Source organism: Abramis brama (genome assembly GCF_963993115.1).
Source record: "Abramis brama genome assembly, chromosome: 19".
In the NCBI taxonomy this organism is placed as follows: Eukaryota; Metazoa; Chordata; class Actinopteri; order Cypriniformes; family Leuciscidae; genus Abramis; species Abramis brama.
In genome coordinates this window covers 3,522,631-3,540,615 of record NC_139981.1, presented here as the reverse complement: position 1 = coordinate 3,540,615, position 17,985 = coordinate 3,522,631, and the positions used below count along the sequence as shown (strand labels likewise).

At 37.1% G+C, this 17,985-nt stretch overlaps 1 protein-coding gene across 2 annotated transcripts in view; it reads left to right on the top strand.

The window, feature by feature from the left end:
* Positions 1 to 17,985, top strand: part of anapc1 (anaphase promoting complex subunit 1) — a 68,200-nt gene that overhangs the window by 2,546 nt on the left and 47,669 nt on the right. For both annotated transcript variants that reach the window (XM_084092935.1, XM_084092934.1), the window contains exons 3-16: positions 8 to 163; positions 848 to 890; positions 1,069 to 1,169; positions 1,836 to 1,918; positions 2,052 to 2,125; positions 3,117 to 3,259; positions 5,112 to 5,335; positions 6,409 to 6,618; positions 6,713 to 6,808; positions 6,947 to 7,037; positions 8,912 to 8,977; positions 11,326 to 11,463; positions 12,995 to 13,135; positions 14,886 to 14,946. In XM_084092935.1, coding sequence (XP_083949061.1) covers positions 8 to 163; positions 848 to 890; positions 1,069 to 1,169; positions 1,836 to 1,918; positions 2,052 to 2,125; positions 3,117 to 3,259; positions 5,112 to 5,335; positions 6,409 to 6,618; positions 6,713 to 6,808; positions 6,947 to 7,037; positions 8,912 to 8,977; positions 11,326 to 11,463; positions 12,995 to 13,135; positions 14,886 to 14,946 — 1,627 coding nt within the window. The remainder of the gene's footprint in view (positions 1 to 7; positions 164 to 847; positions 891 to 1,068; positions 1,170 to 1,835; positions 1,919 to 2,051; positions 2,126 to 3,116; positions 3,260 to 5,111; positions 5,336 to 6,408; positions 6,619 to 6,712; positions 6,809 to 6,946; positions 7,038 to 8,911; positions 8,978 to 11,325; positions 11,464 to 12,994; positions 13,136 to 14,885; positions 14,947 to 17,985) is intronic.

Below are 17,985 nucleotides of genomic sequence, written 5' to 3'. Positions count from 1 at the left end.
TTGACAGGAGCGCTGGCGGCTGAGGAAGGGAACTGCTCCTGATGAGGTTGAATATGAGGAGGAGCTGTATGTGGCTGGAAACATGGTCATCTGGAGCCGTGGCAGTAAGAATCAAGCCTCATATGTGTACAAGGCCTTCACGGTGGACAGCCCAGTTCAGCAGGTACTATCTAACTTGTGCTAGACCTTTTCTCAGAATAAACTTCACTTTTCCAAGCCATTTCTGGGTAAAGTGAGAAAATATAATAATTACCGTTTGGTATTTTTTAGGTAATACAATCAATTCTATACACTACCATGTTTGTTTATGTTTTTGACCGAAAGTCTCTTCAGCTCAACAAGACTGCATTTATGTGAACCAAAAACAGCTAAAAAAAACCCCAATAATATTGTGAAACATTTTTACAATTTTAAATAAGTGTTTTCTATTGTAATATGTTTTATTCATGTGATCAAATCATTACTCCAGTCTTCAGTGTCACATGATCCTTCAGAAATCATTCTAATATGCTGATTTGCTGCTCAAGAAACATTTCTGATTATTATCAATGTTGAAAACAGTTGTTGTTGCTTCATATTTTTGAGGAAACTGTGACAGATTTTTTGATAAATATAAACAGCATTTATTTGAAATAGAAATCTTTTGTAACCTTATAACTGTCACTTTTGATCAGTTTAATACATCCTTGCTGAATAAAAGTATTGATTTAGTATTAAACCTACTGACCCCAGTGAACGGTAGTGTATTTTTGAAGTGCTCAAATACTTTTTGGGGCTTCTGTATTAAGAATCACTTTTCATACTTTTCATAATTCAGTATAATATAATTTCACTCATTGTTTTATAGGCTCTATGGTGTCATTTCACCGTCCCTCAGTCTAAAAAAGATGGTAAGAATTTTATACATTTTTGTGTTGTTATATTATTGTTGCCACACAAGTTAAATTTTTTTATTTTTTATTTATATATTACTTTATTGCGTTTTAAATGCTTAATTGCTTCAGGAGCAAGTATATGATGCTGGCTCTTTTTAGTTGTTGAGTGATTATTTTTCCTCATAATCTCCAGTAAAGGATGTTGTGGAGCAGACGGTGTGTATTGTCCAGAGTACCTGTGTGAACGTCCACAGCATGAGTGGCAAAGAGTTCATATCTCCACTCCCCTTCCAGGTCAGAATGCTTAATGTCTGTGTCTGTTGGGTTTCTCCACAGTACATCTATGTCTAAAAACAATTGACAGAGGCCTCGTTCACAAATCCGGTTTAAATGGCTGTATCAGCCTTGTGTGTTTGCAGCAGAGCCTTTGTCACGTGCAGAACGTTTGCTAGTGCCATCAGGGATTTAGTCAGCCTGACTGTCTTTTTTAGCTCAGTGACTGATTATGTGTGGTAGTTGTCCATTTCATGAGGCATAATGGGTTATTTGGCACGCAAGCAGGAAAGGGGGGCGGTTTTGGTTTTGGTAACAGTATTTAGACAGCGCAATTTACAGTTTTGACTAATGCTGGCTTTATTTTACACGAGCATATTCTGGCATGTTGCCTCAGATGCTTTTCCTAAACATTTCAGACTTATGCGTTTAAATGGGCGTAAGGCAAATGGGACTGGAACTGGGAGCCTGAAACTTTGGCATTGCACAATACATTTTTTCCATAATAGAATAAAAGTTTGTCTGTTTGTAAAAATGTCTAGAGTACTCTGCTATTGTAAATATAGTATGTGCATAGTAACAATGTCCCTTTTGCTGTCTATAATCCTTGCATAAATACTATTTTCCATCAGCTGAAAAATTGTAATGTTCTGTCTTTCTCTTGACTGTTACTGGGTTTGTTTGTAGGTCTCCGCTCTCTGGTCAACAAAGTTCGGCCTGCTTTTGGAGCGCAAAAATATTACCGTTGACGGCCCCATGAGCCCCATCAGGTATTTATTTATTTATTTCATTTATTTTTCAACATGCAGAATGTTAGTACTGTAAGTGCTTATATTTGAGCGTTGTAAAAGATGCTTGTGTAAGTATGAATATGGTGTTGAATGATTTGAATCTTGTTATCAGGGAACCTCTCCCGACCCTGTTCAGCATGCTGCATCCCTTAGATGAAATCGCTCCTGTCGTTTGTAAGTCCAGCGGTAAGACTTGATAACTTGTACTTTATTAGTGTTATTTTTGTATTATTTGTGACCTATTATATGATTTATTAATATTTTAAATTAGCTTTTAGTCATTTTAGTACTTCAACTTCAAACTTCAACTTATTTTATTTCAGTTAGTTGCCAAAGACAATTTTTATTTTATTTCATCACTGTACCTCAGGAAGGAATGTTTAAGATTTGGCAATCATTTGCATTTTTGTTATGTTTTAAATGTTGGTGCAATTTTTAATTATTTTCCACTATGACACACAAAGTCTTTTGTTTTTGCACTTGTGTTCTCCGTGGACCTCTGTCTTGGAACTTATCCATTTAAGCCATATTTAAGAAATTTCCGTTCATGTCAACAAAAGCAACAGATATGAGCTGCATTTAATTTATTACTACCTAATTTTAAGATCAAAGACTGCAATAAGAGAGAGCGGCATCAGCACTGGTAAGATAATTTAGTCTCATAATAATTTCTAATTTAGTATTTTTAATGAAGATGATTGCGCTGAGATTCAGGATGCGACGCCGAACATTTTCATTTGTGGCAGTCTGCGCGTCTGCTGAGGCTACTCGTCTGTGGCAGGCCATATCTGTGGGATCATATGCTTGTTGCAGTAGCATTGTCATGTCTGGCTATTTTTTTATTTATTTTTTACAATTTTGGGGGAGTAAAATTTATAGATGTGGCTTCAACAACCAGATGCATTTACACTTGTCCAGTTTCACTTCAGAATGCATCTTAAACCACCTCCTAAAGTGGTTTGAGTGATCGGATTTAAATCCGTCTTGAAAGCGTTTCGGAGGGCATTTACACCTGGTCTTTTCATGATCGGATAGCATACATTTGGCACTTGGAAAGTGTTAGTTTTGGACACACCATTTAATTAACTCTATAATAATGACACTGATGTTTTGTCGATCTCTGACTTCAGAATATGTCATATGTTGATGCTCTTGTTGTTCCCACTCACTGGTTCAGGTCTGTTTGAGGCCCGACTCCAGTATGTTTCAGACAGCGCTCAGAGAGTGGTGTTCACGTGCCTCAAGCCCTCCATTATCATGACGTACGACACGCAGCAGTGCACACACACCGTCTGGACCCTACGCAAAGTCACACCTGAGGTATGGTTGCTTCGTGCAGTCGTAATGAAATATCCTGTTTCCATGTTTTTTTTTGTTAATGCTTAGAGGATTACTAGAACTGGTCAGTGTTCTAACGTTTGAGATAAAAAATGTTAAAAAAGGGACCCTATTATGTTTTTTTTTTTAATCTTACCTTTCATGGAGTGTGTAATATTGCTGCTTGAGCATGTAAATGTTCTGCAAAGTTTTAAAGATCAAAGTGCACAACAAATAAAGTTATTGTCTCCTAAAAGAAAGAATTAATTCTAAAACTGCCGAAACGAGTCGTCAGCAATTTCAGTCTCACTTCCTGTTACAAACCTATGTAGGTTTGGGTAACACTTTATTTTACAGTGTCCTTGTTACATATGTTACATGTACTTATCATAGTAATAACAGTAAATTATGCATAATTACTTGCAACTAACCCTCAACAGAATCCTAATCCTACCCTAACCCTATAGTAAATACATATAGTTGCTTAAAATTACTCAGTACTTAAGTATATATTACACTGTAACAATGACACCTTAAAATAAAGTGTAACCTAGGTTTGTAACAATTTGCATAATGCCAGCCTATGGTCTTCATTGGCCGCCTGAAAACAACGTGTACTTTGCCCCACCCTCAAACACTGTAGTTGTTGCTGAGACTGGAAGAGTTTGGTTCGTGTTGTTCATGTCGAGAAGATGCTTTTTTCTTCACCGAGGATCAACTTTGCATGCACTTCCAAAGCCCATTGTTACTGTTCATATCATTCTGTATCAGGTGCTGAGGAAGATTCGGAGCTGAAATTCAGATATGGTTATAGGCGTTTCGTTTCTAACATGCCCTGTAAGCGGTTGACCAGTCACAACAGACTGGGCCATCTGACCAATCAGAGCAGAGTAGAATGAGAAATGAGGTGCAATGTGTTTTTTGACCTTAGATGTATGCACACCTGTTGTAGGAGACCTCCAAAGCAAAATGAGGAACCTTTAAAATAGCATAATAGGGGCACATTAAAGCAACACTAAAGATTATTTTGTACCTTAAAATAATGTTTCCAAAATGGTTTCAGTGGTTCATCAACTCGTAACAGGGTGAACGGCACTTCTGCATTCGCTTTGCGGCCCTCTATCTGCTATAACCGCACTATGCAAATTTGCCAGATCGGGGAGTGGATCTGTAGTTCGAATGAGACATAAGAAACTACAAAATTTGACTTGCTTTACGGGAAGCGTTACTATAGCCGATAGGTGGAGCCTATATAAAAATGCAATACATCACACTTTCATAAAATCATGCAACATACTCTACCTTGTCTGTGGACATCGTTATTTCCAAAGCCGGTGCTGGATAAACAAATAGCGTGCGTGCGACGGTAGGCTGTGGTAGGCTAAATTATTTACAACAGCGGTAATGGACAATTCCGCTTCCAACCTGTAGGGGGACCGAAGAGGAAAAGTGCTTTGGTGTTGCTTTAACCATGTTAAATGTCTTTAATCCAGTTAAACCATTTACCTAATCTTGTCTAAAGACTGGATTGAATAAGATCACCAGCACTGGTGGCTATTTAGATTTTTTACTAAGGGCTAATATAAAGTAAATTAAAGTGAAGTAATTTGGAATCTTTTTATATCAGAATTTGTCATTGAAGCGAAATATCACTAATTAGCAGCAAATCACACCATAATGTTAATGAGAAAACTACCTGAGCACTACTGTGGTACTAATAAAAATAATCTTTAATAGATATTATTTAAAAAAAAATCCGTAAAAGAGGAATTTTGTGCATGAACTTAATGTGCTACACTTAAAAAAAGTGATCAAACATCTGGACCTGTTCTGCATGTCCGTGTGTTTTTTGCAGGAGCAGACCACAGTATTGAAGTGTCCAGACCAGCCCGGGCCGGTTCAAACTCCCAATGCAGCCCCCAGCTTCCTCAGCACCCACCTGAGAAACGTGAACCGGCTGGACTCGCCCGCCTCGCCCCTGCACTGTCCCGCTCTGCACAACCAGAGCCGAATTCCTGCCTCTCCGGCCCTGCACTCTCGGGTTCACTCGCCTAGCATTTCAAACATGGCTGCTCTCAGGTATGTCTACACACTACTCATGCTCTTTCTGTGCTATGTATATTGTACACAGTATATGAAGAGTTCAGATGCAAAAGCCTCTAAGTGCCATCTGAAATTTTCTTCTAGAATGATCATTTTTATCTAGCTCGTATATTTAAGTTCAGTAATTTTACTTAAATGACAATTAATAGGTAATCTTCATTGCCATTTAAGTGAAATTACTGAACTTAAATATACGAGCTTGATAAAAATGATCATTCTAGAAGAAAATTTCAGATGGCACTTAGAGGCTTTTGCATCTGAACTCTTCATATGTAAATTTTATGTAGGTAGTAGAAGATTTTTGTGCAAAAATTATTCATATACACTACTAGGGCGGCAATAATTTATTATTTTGAATTTTTTTGCAGCAAGCATGCATTAAATTGATCAGAAGTGACAGTAAAGACATTTATAATGTTACAAAAGATTTTAATTAAATTTTGTTCTTTTTAACTGTTTATCAAAGAGAAAATGTATCACATTTTTCAGAAAAAGATTAAGCAGCAAAACTGTTTTCTGCATTGACAATAATAAGAAATGTTTCTTGAGCACCAAATCAGCATATTTGAATTATTTTACATTATTGTAACATTTCACAATATTACTGTTTTTACTTAATTTTTTATCAAATAAATATGAGACTTTTTTCAAAAACAAAAAGTCATACCGACCACACATTTTTAAATGGTAGTGTAAATATTAAATAGAGCTTGAGTGATCGAGTGGAATTCAAGCATAGTTCAGGCAGACCACTGATCGCTGAGCAATATCAGCTGACGCTCAGCTGATTGGTTACTCCACCTCCTCTAATCAACTATAGTATTTAAGCTCATTCAACGAATGCTTAACACCCACCTCCACCCCTTCACCTCCTAGCATCTTCATAATAGAGCAGTGGATTCTGTATAGAAACTCTATGTACATAATCATTGTATCTCCTTCTGTAGACATATGCAGATGCATATGCATATAAAAAAATATGTGAAATGGGTAAATGTGCTCATTTGTGTCTAAATGTGCTCTTTTGGTTTCTCTTTAATTAACATCAGTCGGGCTCACTCTCCTGGCATCGCCGTGCCCTCTTTCTCTGGAACTCAGCGTTTCAACATGTCCTGCCACACCCCATCCCCGCGTGGCCACAGCATCCTGGCCTCTCCCAACAGCACCCTGAACGACACGGCCTTGCTGCCCGAGATGGAGCCCATTCTACCAGACCTCTGCATCGAGCAACTGTGGACAGAAACCAGCGCTATCTCCAGGTCCGCTGAGTTTTGTCGTGCCGTGTTTATGAGCCGAGAGCATGAAGTTACTGTTGATGTTTGTCCTGAAATCAGTGTTGTGTCCATGTTACAGGGAGAAAGGCTGCCAGGCCTCTAAAGTCTTCATCACCTCTGATCTGTGTGAGAACAGGTACCTGTGCTTCCTGGTCGAGTCCCACCAGCAGCTCAGGTGAATGTGTGTCTTATTTATTTATTTTGCTTCTACAATAATAGGAAAGACTGATTTGCTTTCTTATTATTTAACTATTTTAAAGCTCTAGTGCTTCTAATCTTAAGTTAACTTATCTGTCTTGTGTGCTATTTGCAGGTGTGTAAAATTTCTTGAGAGCAATGAAACTTCTCAACTGATATTTGCATCGGTAACTGTTATCACCGCAAAAGATGCCGCCCCTCTTGAGGTGAGTATTTTAATTAGAGGACTGGAGTCAAATAGTTGATCTACGAATGGTGTAACCTTGAGTTTTCCTACGGGAACGAACATGTCACAATATTCCTCATTTAAATAATTCCCACTCAAGGCATACACAACAAAAAGGGACGAGGCTGGGTTCAGTTGTGTTAGTGGTGTGTTGAAAATTACAGTTATGGTAAGGGGCGTGACATTTACCAAACACACTCGAAGTGGTTGACGTATCACAATGCGCCGGTCCAATCAGAGCACAAGGAAGGAGGGGCTTCATAGAGACAGGAACTAAACAGAGCGTTACTGACAGACTGGGAAGAGCGGAGCTGCAACAATGTAGGAGTAGTAGTATTTGAGTTTATTGACACATCAGCTTCACAGGCTATATCATTGCAAATGCAGATTATACATTAGAGAGAAAAAAACAATTTGTTTGTTATAAAACAAAATGTTATATATAAGATACGTACAAAAGTTTAAAAGTTTGTCCTGATAATAATCTTTGTCTCATGACATAAAAAATTTGGCAGACCAAAAGCATGTGTTTTATCTACTAGTTGGTGCTACAATATTCATTTTGGTGTTTCTTCACCCTTCAGTAAATATCCATGGGTTAATCTGGTGTGGCCTATTGGACACCTTGTATGCACAACTTGGTCATGCCTGGATTTAAAGGAGTAAATGCATCTTCTTTCCATCACAGGATTTATTTCAAATAGTTTGTTAGTTTGAAATTAATCCCATTCTGCTCTGATTGGTTAATGCCATTTATCCAATATATATTTGTTAATTAGTGGCTCCAAATCAGAAGCTGGGGCTTGCTAATGTAAAATATGTGAAATAAATAAATATATATTAATAATAACATTCAGGTATTAAAACCTATTCTAGTATACCTCAAAAACAAAATCAAATCTTTGAAAAAGGGCTTAATAGGCCCCATGTAATTGATCATTATCATAAATATACTGGTTTATTGCAGAAATAATGTTACCGTTTACTGGACTTTATTTTTTGAGTTATTTACCATATATTATGGCTAATGAATCAGAAATGTCGCACATTCAAAGAAAATAGCTTACTTCCACATTCTAAAATAAGGTGGAAATATGTAAAGCATTTGTCATCTTGGTGTGTCCTTGAAAGTTGCTAACTATTTTCTCTTTTATCTTCACTGTTCAAGTCGCAATGTAGCAAATTTTTCCATCTGTATTGTGATGTACATCTGTGTGAAATGGATTATCAAAAAACAAAAAATGTATGGATGAGACTCTTCTATCCATCGGTTGGGCATTGGATTTTGAGATGTGGGCATTGCATTCAAAAATGGAGGCAGATCCAAATGCGATGTCTCAGTTGATTTCAAGAAAGTTGCAGAAATTAAAATTATGACATTTTAATTTAAATTACGAGGTCACAAAAAAAGTAACAAAACAAATGCATGGATGTATCATTCACAATAAGATTAATAATAAAGCGAACTTGAAATGAACACCGTAACGAGTTTCGTAATACACTTTTCTGCTATTATTGTGCATAATTCATCTGTGCTATTTTTAAGTTAAGTTATTGAAAGTTAATCGTGTTTCATGTTGGTTAATGTTAACTAATAGCCAAATGCCCACTTTTCGCCATCCAATAAATTGGCAAATCAATGTTAAATGGGTTGCAAATGCCGTTTCTGTGTAGAGTCACATTTCGCCTAATTCATTGTGATCAGATCTTGCTTCTTCTCATGATGAATAATTTACAGTTTAAAAAAAAAAACACTGAATGCCTGTAAATCTTGAATGTCAGTTGTAAGTGTCGTTGTCATTTTGCTGTCGTCATCAGGACCTAAATTTCCTCTTGTTCTTCATTTCTTGAAAGGACATTCATGCTATGCTGGTGCTCGAGGCCAATGGAAGTCTGGTGTTGTACACAGGAGTCACACGGGTGAGGCTTGATTGCATCTGCGGTTTTCACCTCTGAAATGACATTATTAGTGGCCTGAATCATTTTTCCACTTTCAGCTCTTTTGTTCTGAGATGTCTGAGTCTGTAATATGCAGTGTCCCCACCATGCATAGTTCTCTTTTTTTATTAAAAAAGCCAAAGGCATCTGTGCATTACAATTTGCACTCAAAGCCTAGTGTTGAGTCTAATACATCATCTCATTCCATCATGTTCCCCACCAATCACCAGAGATTTGAAAATTGGTTTCAGGTGAGTCACTCATATCTAGATGAGAGATTGTCATTAGTGCCGGAGAGAATGCAGTGATTCTTTGCAGAAACACAGGCATGTCTGTTTATACTGTTAGATTCATACAATTTATTAATGTCATTAAATGATGCTTACAGATGTATGCATGATTGATGTATAAAAAGCCTCTTTCTCTCCAGCACTGATGATAATGTGTGTTTCAGATGTGGATGACTCACCTCTAGCCAATTTTCTGGTTCTACTTCTCTAGTGATTGGCTGAAAATATGATTGATCAAGGTGACCTATCCAACTGAATACAAAGGCTGTATCCCAATGTTATTTTTCTTATAGTTATATAGTATGTGATGGTGATTTGTCCTATAATGCATGCACGCACACACACACATTATTTTTTATTATATAGGACAGATCACCATCACATACTATATATTAAGACCAATAACACTGGATAGTGGGATGCAGCTTTTGTATTCTGTTGAATGTCACCTTGATCAATAAAAATTTCAGCCAATCACTAGAGAGCTAGACTTGGAAAATACTAGGTTTCAGGGTCTTTAGAATCTAGAGACACTTTTATCTTGCAGTAGCATGTCATTATACTTTCCATCACATGTGTCAAACACAAGGCCCGTGGGCCAAAACCGACCCGCCAGCTCATTTCATGCGGCCCGGCAAGTTAATTTCTAAAAAAAACACTTGAACGAAATGTCTCAGTTAGTGCTGCCCAGTCAATCAGTTACCGCTTTTATTGTGAGTAATAACCCTTCAAACATATCACACATGTATTCAGAACGTGCAGTGCACGACGTGACGTGACGAACTGCTGAATTCATGACTGCTCTTGCTGAGTAAAGGCCCGTTCAGACTAAGGACAATAACTATAATGATTGTAGAGTGTACACCACAACTATAACGATAATGGCACAAAGTCATTGGAATCAATTTCAGAATGATTTTTTCCAGCCAATCAGAATCCATCCTGCTTTAAAGAACTTGAGAATTTAAAGAGGCAGACCACAAAACTGCAGTGCGCTAATAATAAAAGATATTGTGCGCTGGTATGGATGTTAGCATAGTTATAGTTATCTTTAATAGTTATCTTTCTTGGTGTGAACGGCCTTAAGAGACAGACTTGCTCAACACTTGTCATAAATCACAACTCTTCGTTATATTGAATGACAAATGTACTAGTAAAAACATTCATAGTTCGTAAAATACACAATAATGTCTTTGGAAGCGACAAAAATCGAAAAAATAACCTTTCAAACACCCAGGTCTTTCATAAAAACAAAAGTCTAAAGGGGGTCGCACACCGGACGCGCAGCTCAGCGCCGCGCCGCGCAGCGCCACGTCTTTTAAATTCGAACACATCATTCTCTATGAGAGTACACACACCGGCGGCGCCTTTCGGCGTCTGTCCGCGGCGCCCAGCAATGGCTCAGGACCGTGTTCAAAATCCTGCCGCGCCACAGAGCGCCATTTACATAGTTTTATATTAAATTTACATTTATGTGTCTCAAATCGTAGTTAATGTATATACGGACTTCACCCTGTGCTGCAATATACATTTAGTTTTATATTTATTTACAGAAATCAGAAAATTGCTGATGTTATCGGATTTTCAGGTGCGAGTTGTCCTAGACGTGGCGCGGCGCGGCGCTGAGCTGCGCGTCCGGTGTGCGACCCGCTTAAGAATTACTGTTAGAAAACCAAGGCATACACATATGGACTTTGTTTAATATCTAAAAAAGTTTATATTGCCAATTTTAGCAAGGCCCTGCAGTAAATAAAATGGTTTGAGCACAAACTTAATGTTTGTTACATAATATGTTTAAAGAAAATTGATAAATTGACAAAAATTAGAAGTATAATGTGAAAATGAAATGAAAATGAAATTTGTCCTTAATTTTCAGTCAGCCCTTTTTAAGGTACACATAAGCTGAGTTTGACACCTCTTCTTTATTTACATAAACAGAATTATTATTCTCATTACCTACAAAGTAATTCAGTTTTAAGCCTTTTGTAATACAAAACCGTGCAGTTTTTAAGCTAATAATCATGACTGTTTTACTTCCAGGTCAGCAAAGTGTTTGTCCCTGGCCTTCTGTCTCCTAGCTTCAGTGTGCAGAACCACCAGCCGCAGTTAATCACTCCTCTGGAGAACATCAGCACCCCCGCCAGGGCCACAGTTCAGCATATGAGCCGACTGGAGGAGGTACTGCAGTGTGCTTATTGAGGGAGTGTGTGTGTGTTATATTGTAGCCAATTAGTGACACACTAATTGAGTCATATATGTAAGACAAGACCACATTCTTAGAGAGGAATCTTGATATTATGTCCTAATGCTTAATGGCCTTCCACTTTGTTCTTACAAATGGATCAATATCAGTATTAAATCACAGTAATATGGCCCGCTCCATTATTTTTTGCTCTTAAACAATAAAAACAACTTGGCCCACAACATGAGGCTAGTTTGATAATCTAATTTCGTGAAACAGAGATCAAGTAGCCTATGTGATTGATAGAATGCTTAGTAAATTATTAATCATACCAAATGTAAGTGTATTTAATTATGACTGTTGTTTTAGACCATTTAACGTGAAGTATTACACCATTGATAAAAGCTTCTGCAAATGTCCCCTAAAGCACAAACAGCATTTTATTTTGTTCACTTCAAATCCTAAGAACTACAGATGTACTCAGGGCAGATGATGTACTTGTGTTGACAAACACATTTCATTCACAGTTTGTTCCTTTTTATGATCATGGTAATTTACTACCAATAACGGTCAAGAAAGCAGCCACAAATACCCTTTTTAGTAATATTTCATTTCGTTTCATTTGATAGGCTTTTTTCCAAGCCTTTTTTGATAGGAAAGTGAATGTTAAAGTGCCCCCATTATGTTATTTTAAAGGTTCCTTATTTTGTTTTTGAGGTTTACATGCAGGTAAAAAAACACTTTAATTTTCTCATGATACACATTGCAGCATCACCGCTTTTCTCTCAGTGTCTAAAACAGTTTGATATAGGGATTCAGTCTCTCTAAATCCCTCCCTTTCGAATTCGCAGTCACGTGTACTCTGTGTATTAGGAGTGGTGGTACTGACTCTACATTTTACAAGATAAGATATTTGTCAATGACTCTCTGGATCTGTTGTGCACCAAATCCTCCACCATCATCCTGTCAATCATCTCTCCTTACTAGCTTCACGTGATAAATGAAATCTGATGTATTGTAATGCATCCGATTACCGCAGCAAGCCTAAACATGTCCCTTTAGGGGCACATCCATATCCATTACCGTATCTGAATTTCAGCTCTTATTCAGCACTTGATACGCAGTGATATGAACAGTAGGCGTTGTTTTACTGTATCAATTGTGCATGTCAAGTGGATTCACAGCACAGAAAAAACAGTGTCTTCTTGACATGTCAACAACACGAACCAAATTATTCCAAGCTTCAGCTACAACTACAGGGTTTGAGGGCGGGTCAAAGTAGATGTCGTACGCGGGCAGCCAATGAAAACCATAGACTGCCATTATGCAAATGTGTTAGGTTCGAGCAGGAAGACTGGAATTACTGTATCACACACTGAATTAAAGGTAATATCTGAAAAAGCAGAACAAGGGCACTTCAAATGGAAACAGGTGGCTATAGAAGGCATGGGCATGAACGTGCAACATCACTGTTTAATGGTGTAATGTTTTTGTTTTATAATCCGACTCCTCATCTCCTGCTCTAAGGTTGGCATGCCGTCCCCTGTGTTGGAGGTCCGCAGCACGACGCAGCACCATGAATCATCATGGCTGGAAGACTCTCCTTTCCAGCAGGCTGCACCTCATATCCACACCCTCCGAGACCCCGTCAGCAACAGAGTCACGCTGGTTAGTGCAGCCCGGCACCTCTAACCCCCTCTCTGCATTTGGTTTATTGATATTCCAGAGTCAAACAGAGTCATGCTCTTTTAGAGAGGGCTGTACAATTAGGGTGCGCTGATACTGATGGCTGAATATTTTAAGAATGGGTAATAATTGATATGATGACTGGTATTATTAAGCTATAATCATTTATCTCTTGTTCATGAAGCAATGATTAAAGAAGTCAGTTTTGATATATTTAATATAAAATTAAACATATGCATGAATGAATTGTTAACAATAAGATCTATAAAATGCATTTACAAAATATATAGAGTGAATTTTAATTTCATGCTGACTTTAACACCTTTTAACAGACTGACACTTCAGTACTTTTAAAAACGTGTATAAAAAGACTTTGAAAATCAGTTCCAATGTGATATTATGTGTTTCCAATATCAGCTGATTCCGTCCAATCCTGATAACTAATTAATTAATATATATTAGCCGACACTGATATAATTACCAATATATCTTGGATCTCTAATAAACAGTGCACAATACATTTGTTTAGACACATTGCCGAATTAAAGGGATAGAATTTACACCCACAATTTTGTAAATTCTGTCATTTACTTGCATTCATTTACCCTCAAGTTGTTCCAAACCTATATGAGTTTTCTTGTGTTGAACACAAAATAAGATATTAAAGAATGTTGGTAATGAAACAATTGACGGTAGCCATTGACTTCCATAGTAGGAAAAAAAAATACTATGGAAGTCAATGGCTACCGTCAACTGTCAGGTTACAAACATTCTTTAAAACATCATGTTTTGTGTTCAACAGAAGAAAGATAATTGTACAGGTTTGGAACGTCATGAGGGTGAGTAAATGACTCATTTTTAATTTTTGGGTGAACTGTCCCTTTAATTACAATTTAGCCTATGCATAATAGTGGACAATATATTTTATTCATTGATAACAAATGAGGTATAAAATGAACACTTATTTATTTACACATTATTTACCCCAGATTCCGTATTTGTTGCCCGTATATTTTGGAAGGAACACTCTTCTGTTCTTCAGCAAAGTGGACACGGCTTTTGTCCGATGGCAGTAATCTCAAAATGCCCACATATGCGGTGAATCGACCTGGCTCACTCCATATATCGCTGTCTGTACCATTGACATAAATGTAGGAGCTGCATTCTAAATGCATTTTCAAAATGTCAGAGAGGGTCAAGATGCTTGTGTTTGTGCTGACCACTGCTGCTAAAGGCAGGAGCTGGTAATTGCTTTTGTCGTTCAGTGCCCGGCTGTAATTGAGGGACAGACATGTGCACCAGGAGCCCGTCACTGTTTTGACAAGACTCAATAAAGTCTGGTCCCCTGCAGTCTGCCCCTCTGCGTTGTCATTTCCCACTGAACGGCATGTCCTACTAGAAGAAATCCCCTCGCAGGCCTGTCAAAGCAATCTCGCCACAACCAACTTATGTGGGATGATATGCTTCAGAGAAAGGGGTTTAAAAATAGCCAGTCTAAGGTTTGTTTTCATCCAAGTCATTGTAGAATGCCTGCTGGAATTTTTATGCATGCAATTGTTCTTTTGTTTTCAATTTATTTTAGCAAACGGATCAATAATAGCCTGCTTGCTTTTGAATAAATTCGACCAGATATAAATAGCAACGTGACGCCTTTAGGTTCGGACTCTATTTGATGTTGTCTGCGGTTCAGTATGTGCTGCTAATATCCGCCTCTCACTTTTCTTTTGTTCAGGAATTGAGCTCCGGTTCCATGTTAAGAATCACCATTCCTGAGTTGGCCACTTCAGAGCTGGGTAAGAGAGTACACTCGGATAAAAACTCGTCCAACAGTGTGATGCACTGCTTCAAATGCAGCACAGAGCTGAGTCACAAGCTGTTTGTGAGCTTGAAAAGGCACAACAAACCATCAAAACACTCATTTCAAAAAATATATTATAGCTATATTTGGAATTAATCATTCTAGAATGGGTGGGTGATTTTGTAGGGGAGTGCAGAATAAAAATAATTAAAAAATAATAATAATTAAAATATTTGTACTGTTGCAGACATTTTTTGGTTTGCAAACCATGCATTTAGGGCAGAACGATTTGGGATTTTTTTAATTTAAGTGTTCACACTTGGGTTTACCCTTTACAAAATGATTTTTACTTAAAAAAATATTTCAGTCAGTATTTGGTAACACTTTACATTAAGTTTTAATTTTTTCACATTAGTTAGCTACATTAGTTAATGAATGAACAGTACTTCTTCAGTATTTATGAATCTATAGCATTTATTAATCTTATTTTACACCAAAATTTGTATCTGGTAAGAAAAACATTATTAATCCCATAAGGGAAATTTTGCCAGACCACAAACATACACATAATTATTTCTATAAACCTAAATAAGTATAAATGTCAAGTCAGTAAATTAAATTAATATTATTTAATGCACTATAAACTAACATGACCGATCCATAAACTATTTTATTTATTTTAAGTAACATTAGCAAAGATATTAATAAATGCTTTAAAAAGATATTTCTCATTGTTAGTTCATGTTAGCTAATGCATTAACTAACATTAACAATGAGACCTTATTGTAAAGTGTTATTTTTGTAAAGAATATTTGGTCATGTCATATTCATTAATTTTAGACTATGATTAGATTATTTGAAATAATTATAATTTTTTTCTAGAAAAACTTTGTTAGTACATTAATGCAATTTTATTTTTTTATTTTCATATTTTTGTTAACAGTATAATTTAGTATTAAATTAAATTACCACCATGGTGCACAAAAATTTTGACGAGATCAACACTGCCGTTTTTCCAGCCACACTCCTATGAGACCTATCAGTGTTTTTTGTGGTTATTTTGTAGAACTCAGATCCTGATTTATATGGCATAAATGATGTGCTCAAGGATCTGTCACTAATGAACGCACTTGTGCTTTACTGCGAAGTTAAACTGTGAGTCATTCCTGCCACTTTCTACATTTAGACATGTGACCTTTTCTAATGTGTTTGCTATAATTATTTCAGGAAGTATACATGATACATGCTTAGGGTCTGTTCATGTCATTAGAGCGGTTTGCTATTACTTTTTCTATTGAATTATTACGTTCACCACCTAGAAACCACCCAAAGCATGCTAGCATGACGGCGATGACTTTTAAATGGACAAATAGCGCTTGCACCCCAACTGCGGGTGCAGGTTTCCCGTGGCGGATTCATTTTTGTTTTTTTTCTTGGCCTTTCGTCTTGGACTGATTGCGTGCGACATCTACCCATCTAGCTTTCTTTACAATCTTCTCAATTAATGCCAGCTTCCTGTTAATAAGTGCTTTAGTTTGAAAGTGGTGGGCTTTGTACCACTAATAAAGTGACATTTTATTCAGGTCCATCCTGACCTTTTGGAGTTTGTTTGCTAATTAAGCTTTAGGCAAAGTCACTGAGAGTTTGGTGGTGTGACGCTGAATGATAACAAATAAAATGAAAGTGGAAAATGCCATTTTAGATATCCCTAATTTATGTTTAGTTGGGAACAAAAAAACTACTTTTACTCGTTTTGCTGGAATTGTATTTTAACCAGTGAAGATTTCACTAGCAGAAGCTTGTGGGACAAATTACAAGCTGAATTTAATACTTTTACTTAATACTACTCAGGGGTTTGTTTAAATTGCTAACCCAAATTATGAGAAGTAGTGATAGTCATGCATGTCTTGGCAAAACATGAAATTCTCTCACTTAAATTACATAAGCTCATTTCCACCATGGAATAAAAAATTAAAAGGTAATTGCGACTTTTTATTTCACAACCCTGACTTTGTTCATCATCTTTACAATTTTGAATGATCATCTCTCATTTCTGACTTTTTTTTCTCAGAATTGTTTATAGCACACAATTCTCTTTATTTCTTGCAGTTTTGAGTTTGTCTCGTGCTTCTGACTATTTTTCTCAGAATTAACAGAATATTAATTGAATTAGTGAATGTTTTTGTCCATCAAAATGAACACAAAATGGAATGTACATATTACCAAAACATTTCTTGAATGAAATATGCATTTCGTGACAGTCATTTCGTCCACATAATTAGGTGCACCTTAACAGAGTTAATAACCTGGAGAAAGAAAGTCAGCTACAAACTGGGAATTGCGTGTCAGAATTCTGAGAAAAAAGTCAGAGTTGCGAGATATATACTAGTAATTGCGAGAAATAGAGTCAGAATTGCGATGTACACTCACTGGCCACTTTATTAGGTACACTCGGCTAGTACCGGTTGAACCCCCTTTTGCCTTCAGAACTGCCTTAATTCTTCAAGGCATCGATTTAACAAGGTGCTGGAAACATTCCTCAAAGATTTTGGTCCATATTGACATGATCGTATCATGCAGTTGCTTCAGATTTGTCGGATCTGAACGATCTGAACTGTTGATGTAAGGCAGGATGGATCCATGCTTTCATGTTACGCCAAATTCTGATCTGACCATCTGAATGTTGAAGCAGAAATCGAGACTCATCAAACCAGGCAACGTTTTCCCAATCTTCTATTGTCCAGTTCTGGTGAGTCCATGTGAATTGTAGCCTCAGTTTGCTGTTGTTATCTGACAGGAGTGTCACCGGTGTGTGTCTTCTTCTGCTGTAGCTCTTCTGCTTCAGTGTTTGACATGTTGAGCGTTCAGAGATGCTCTTCTGCAGAGCTCGGTTGTATCGAGTGCTTATTTGAGTTACTGTTGCCTTTCTAACAGCCGAACCAGTCTGATCATTCTCCTCTGACCTCCGGCATCAACAAGGCATTTTCACTCACTGGATATTTCTCTTTTTCAGACCATTCTCTGTAAACCCTAG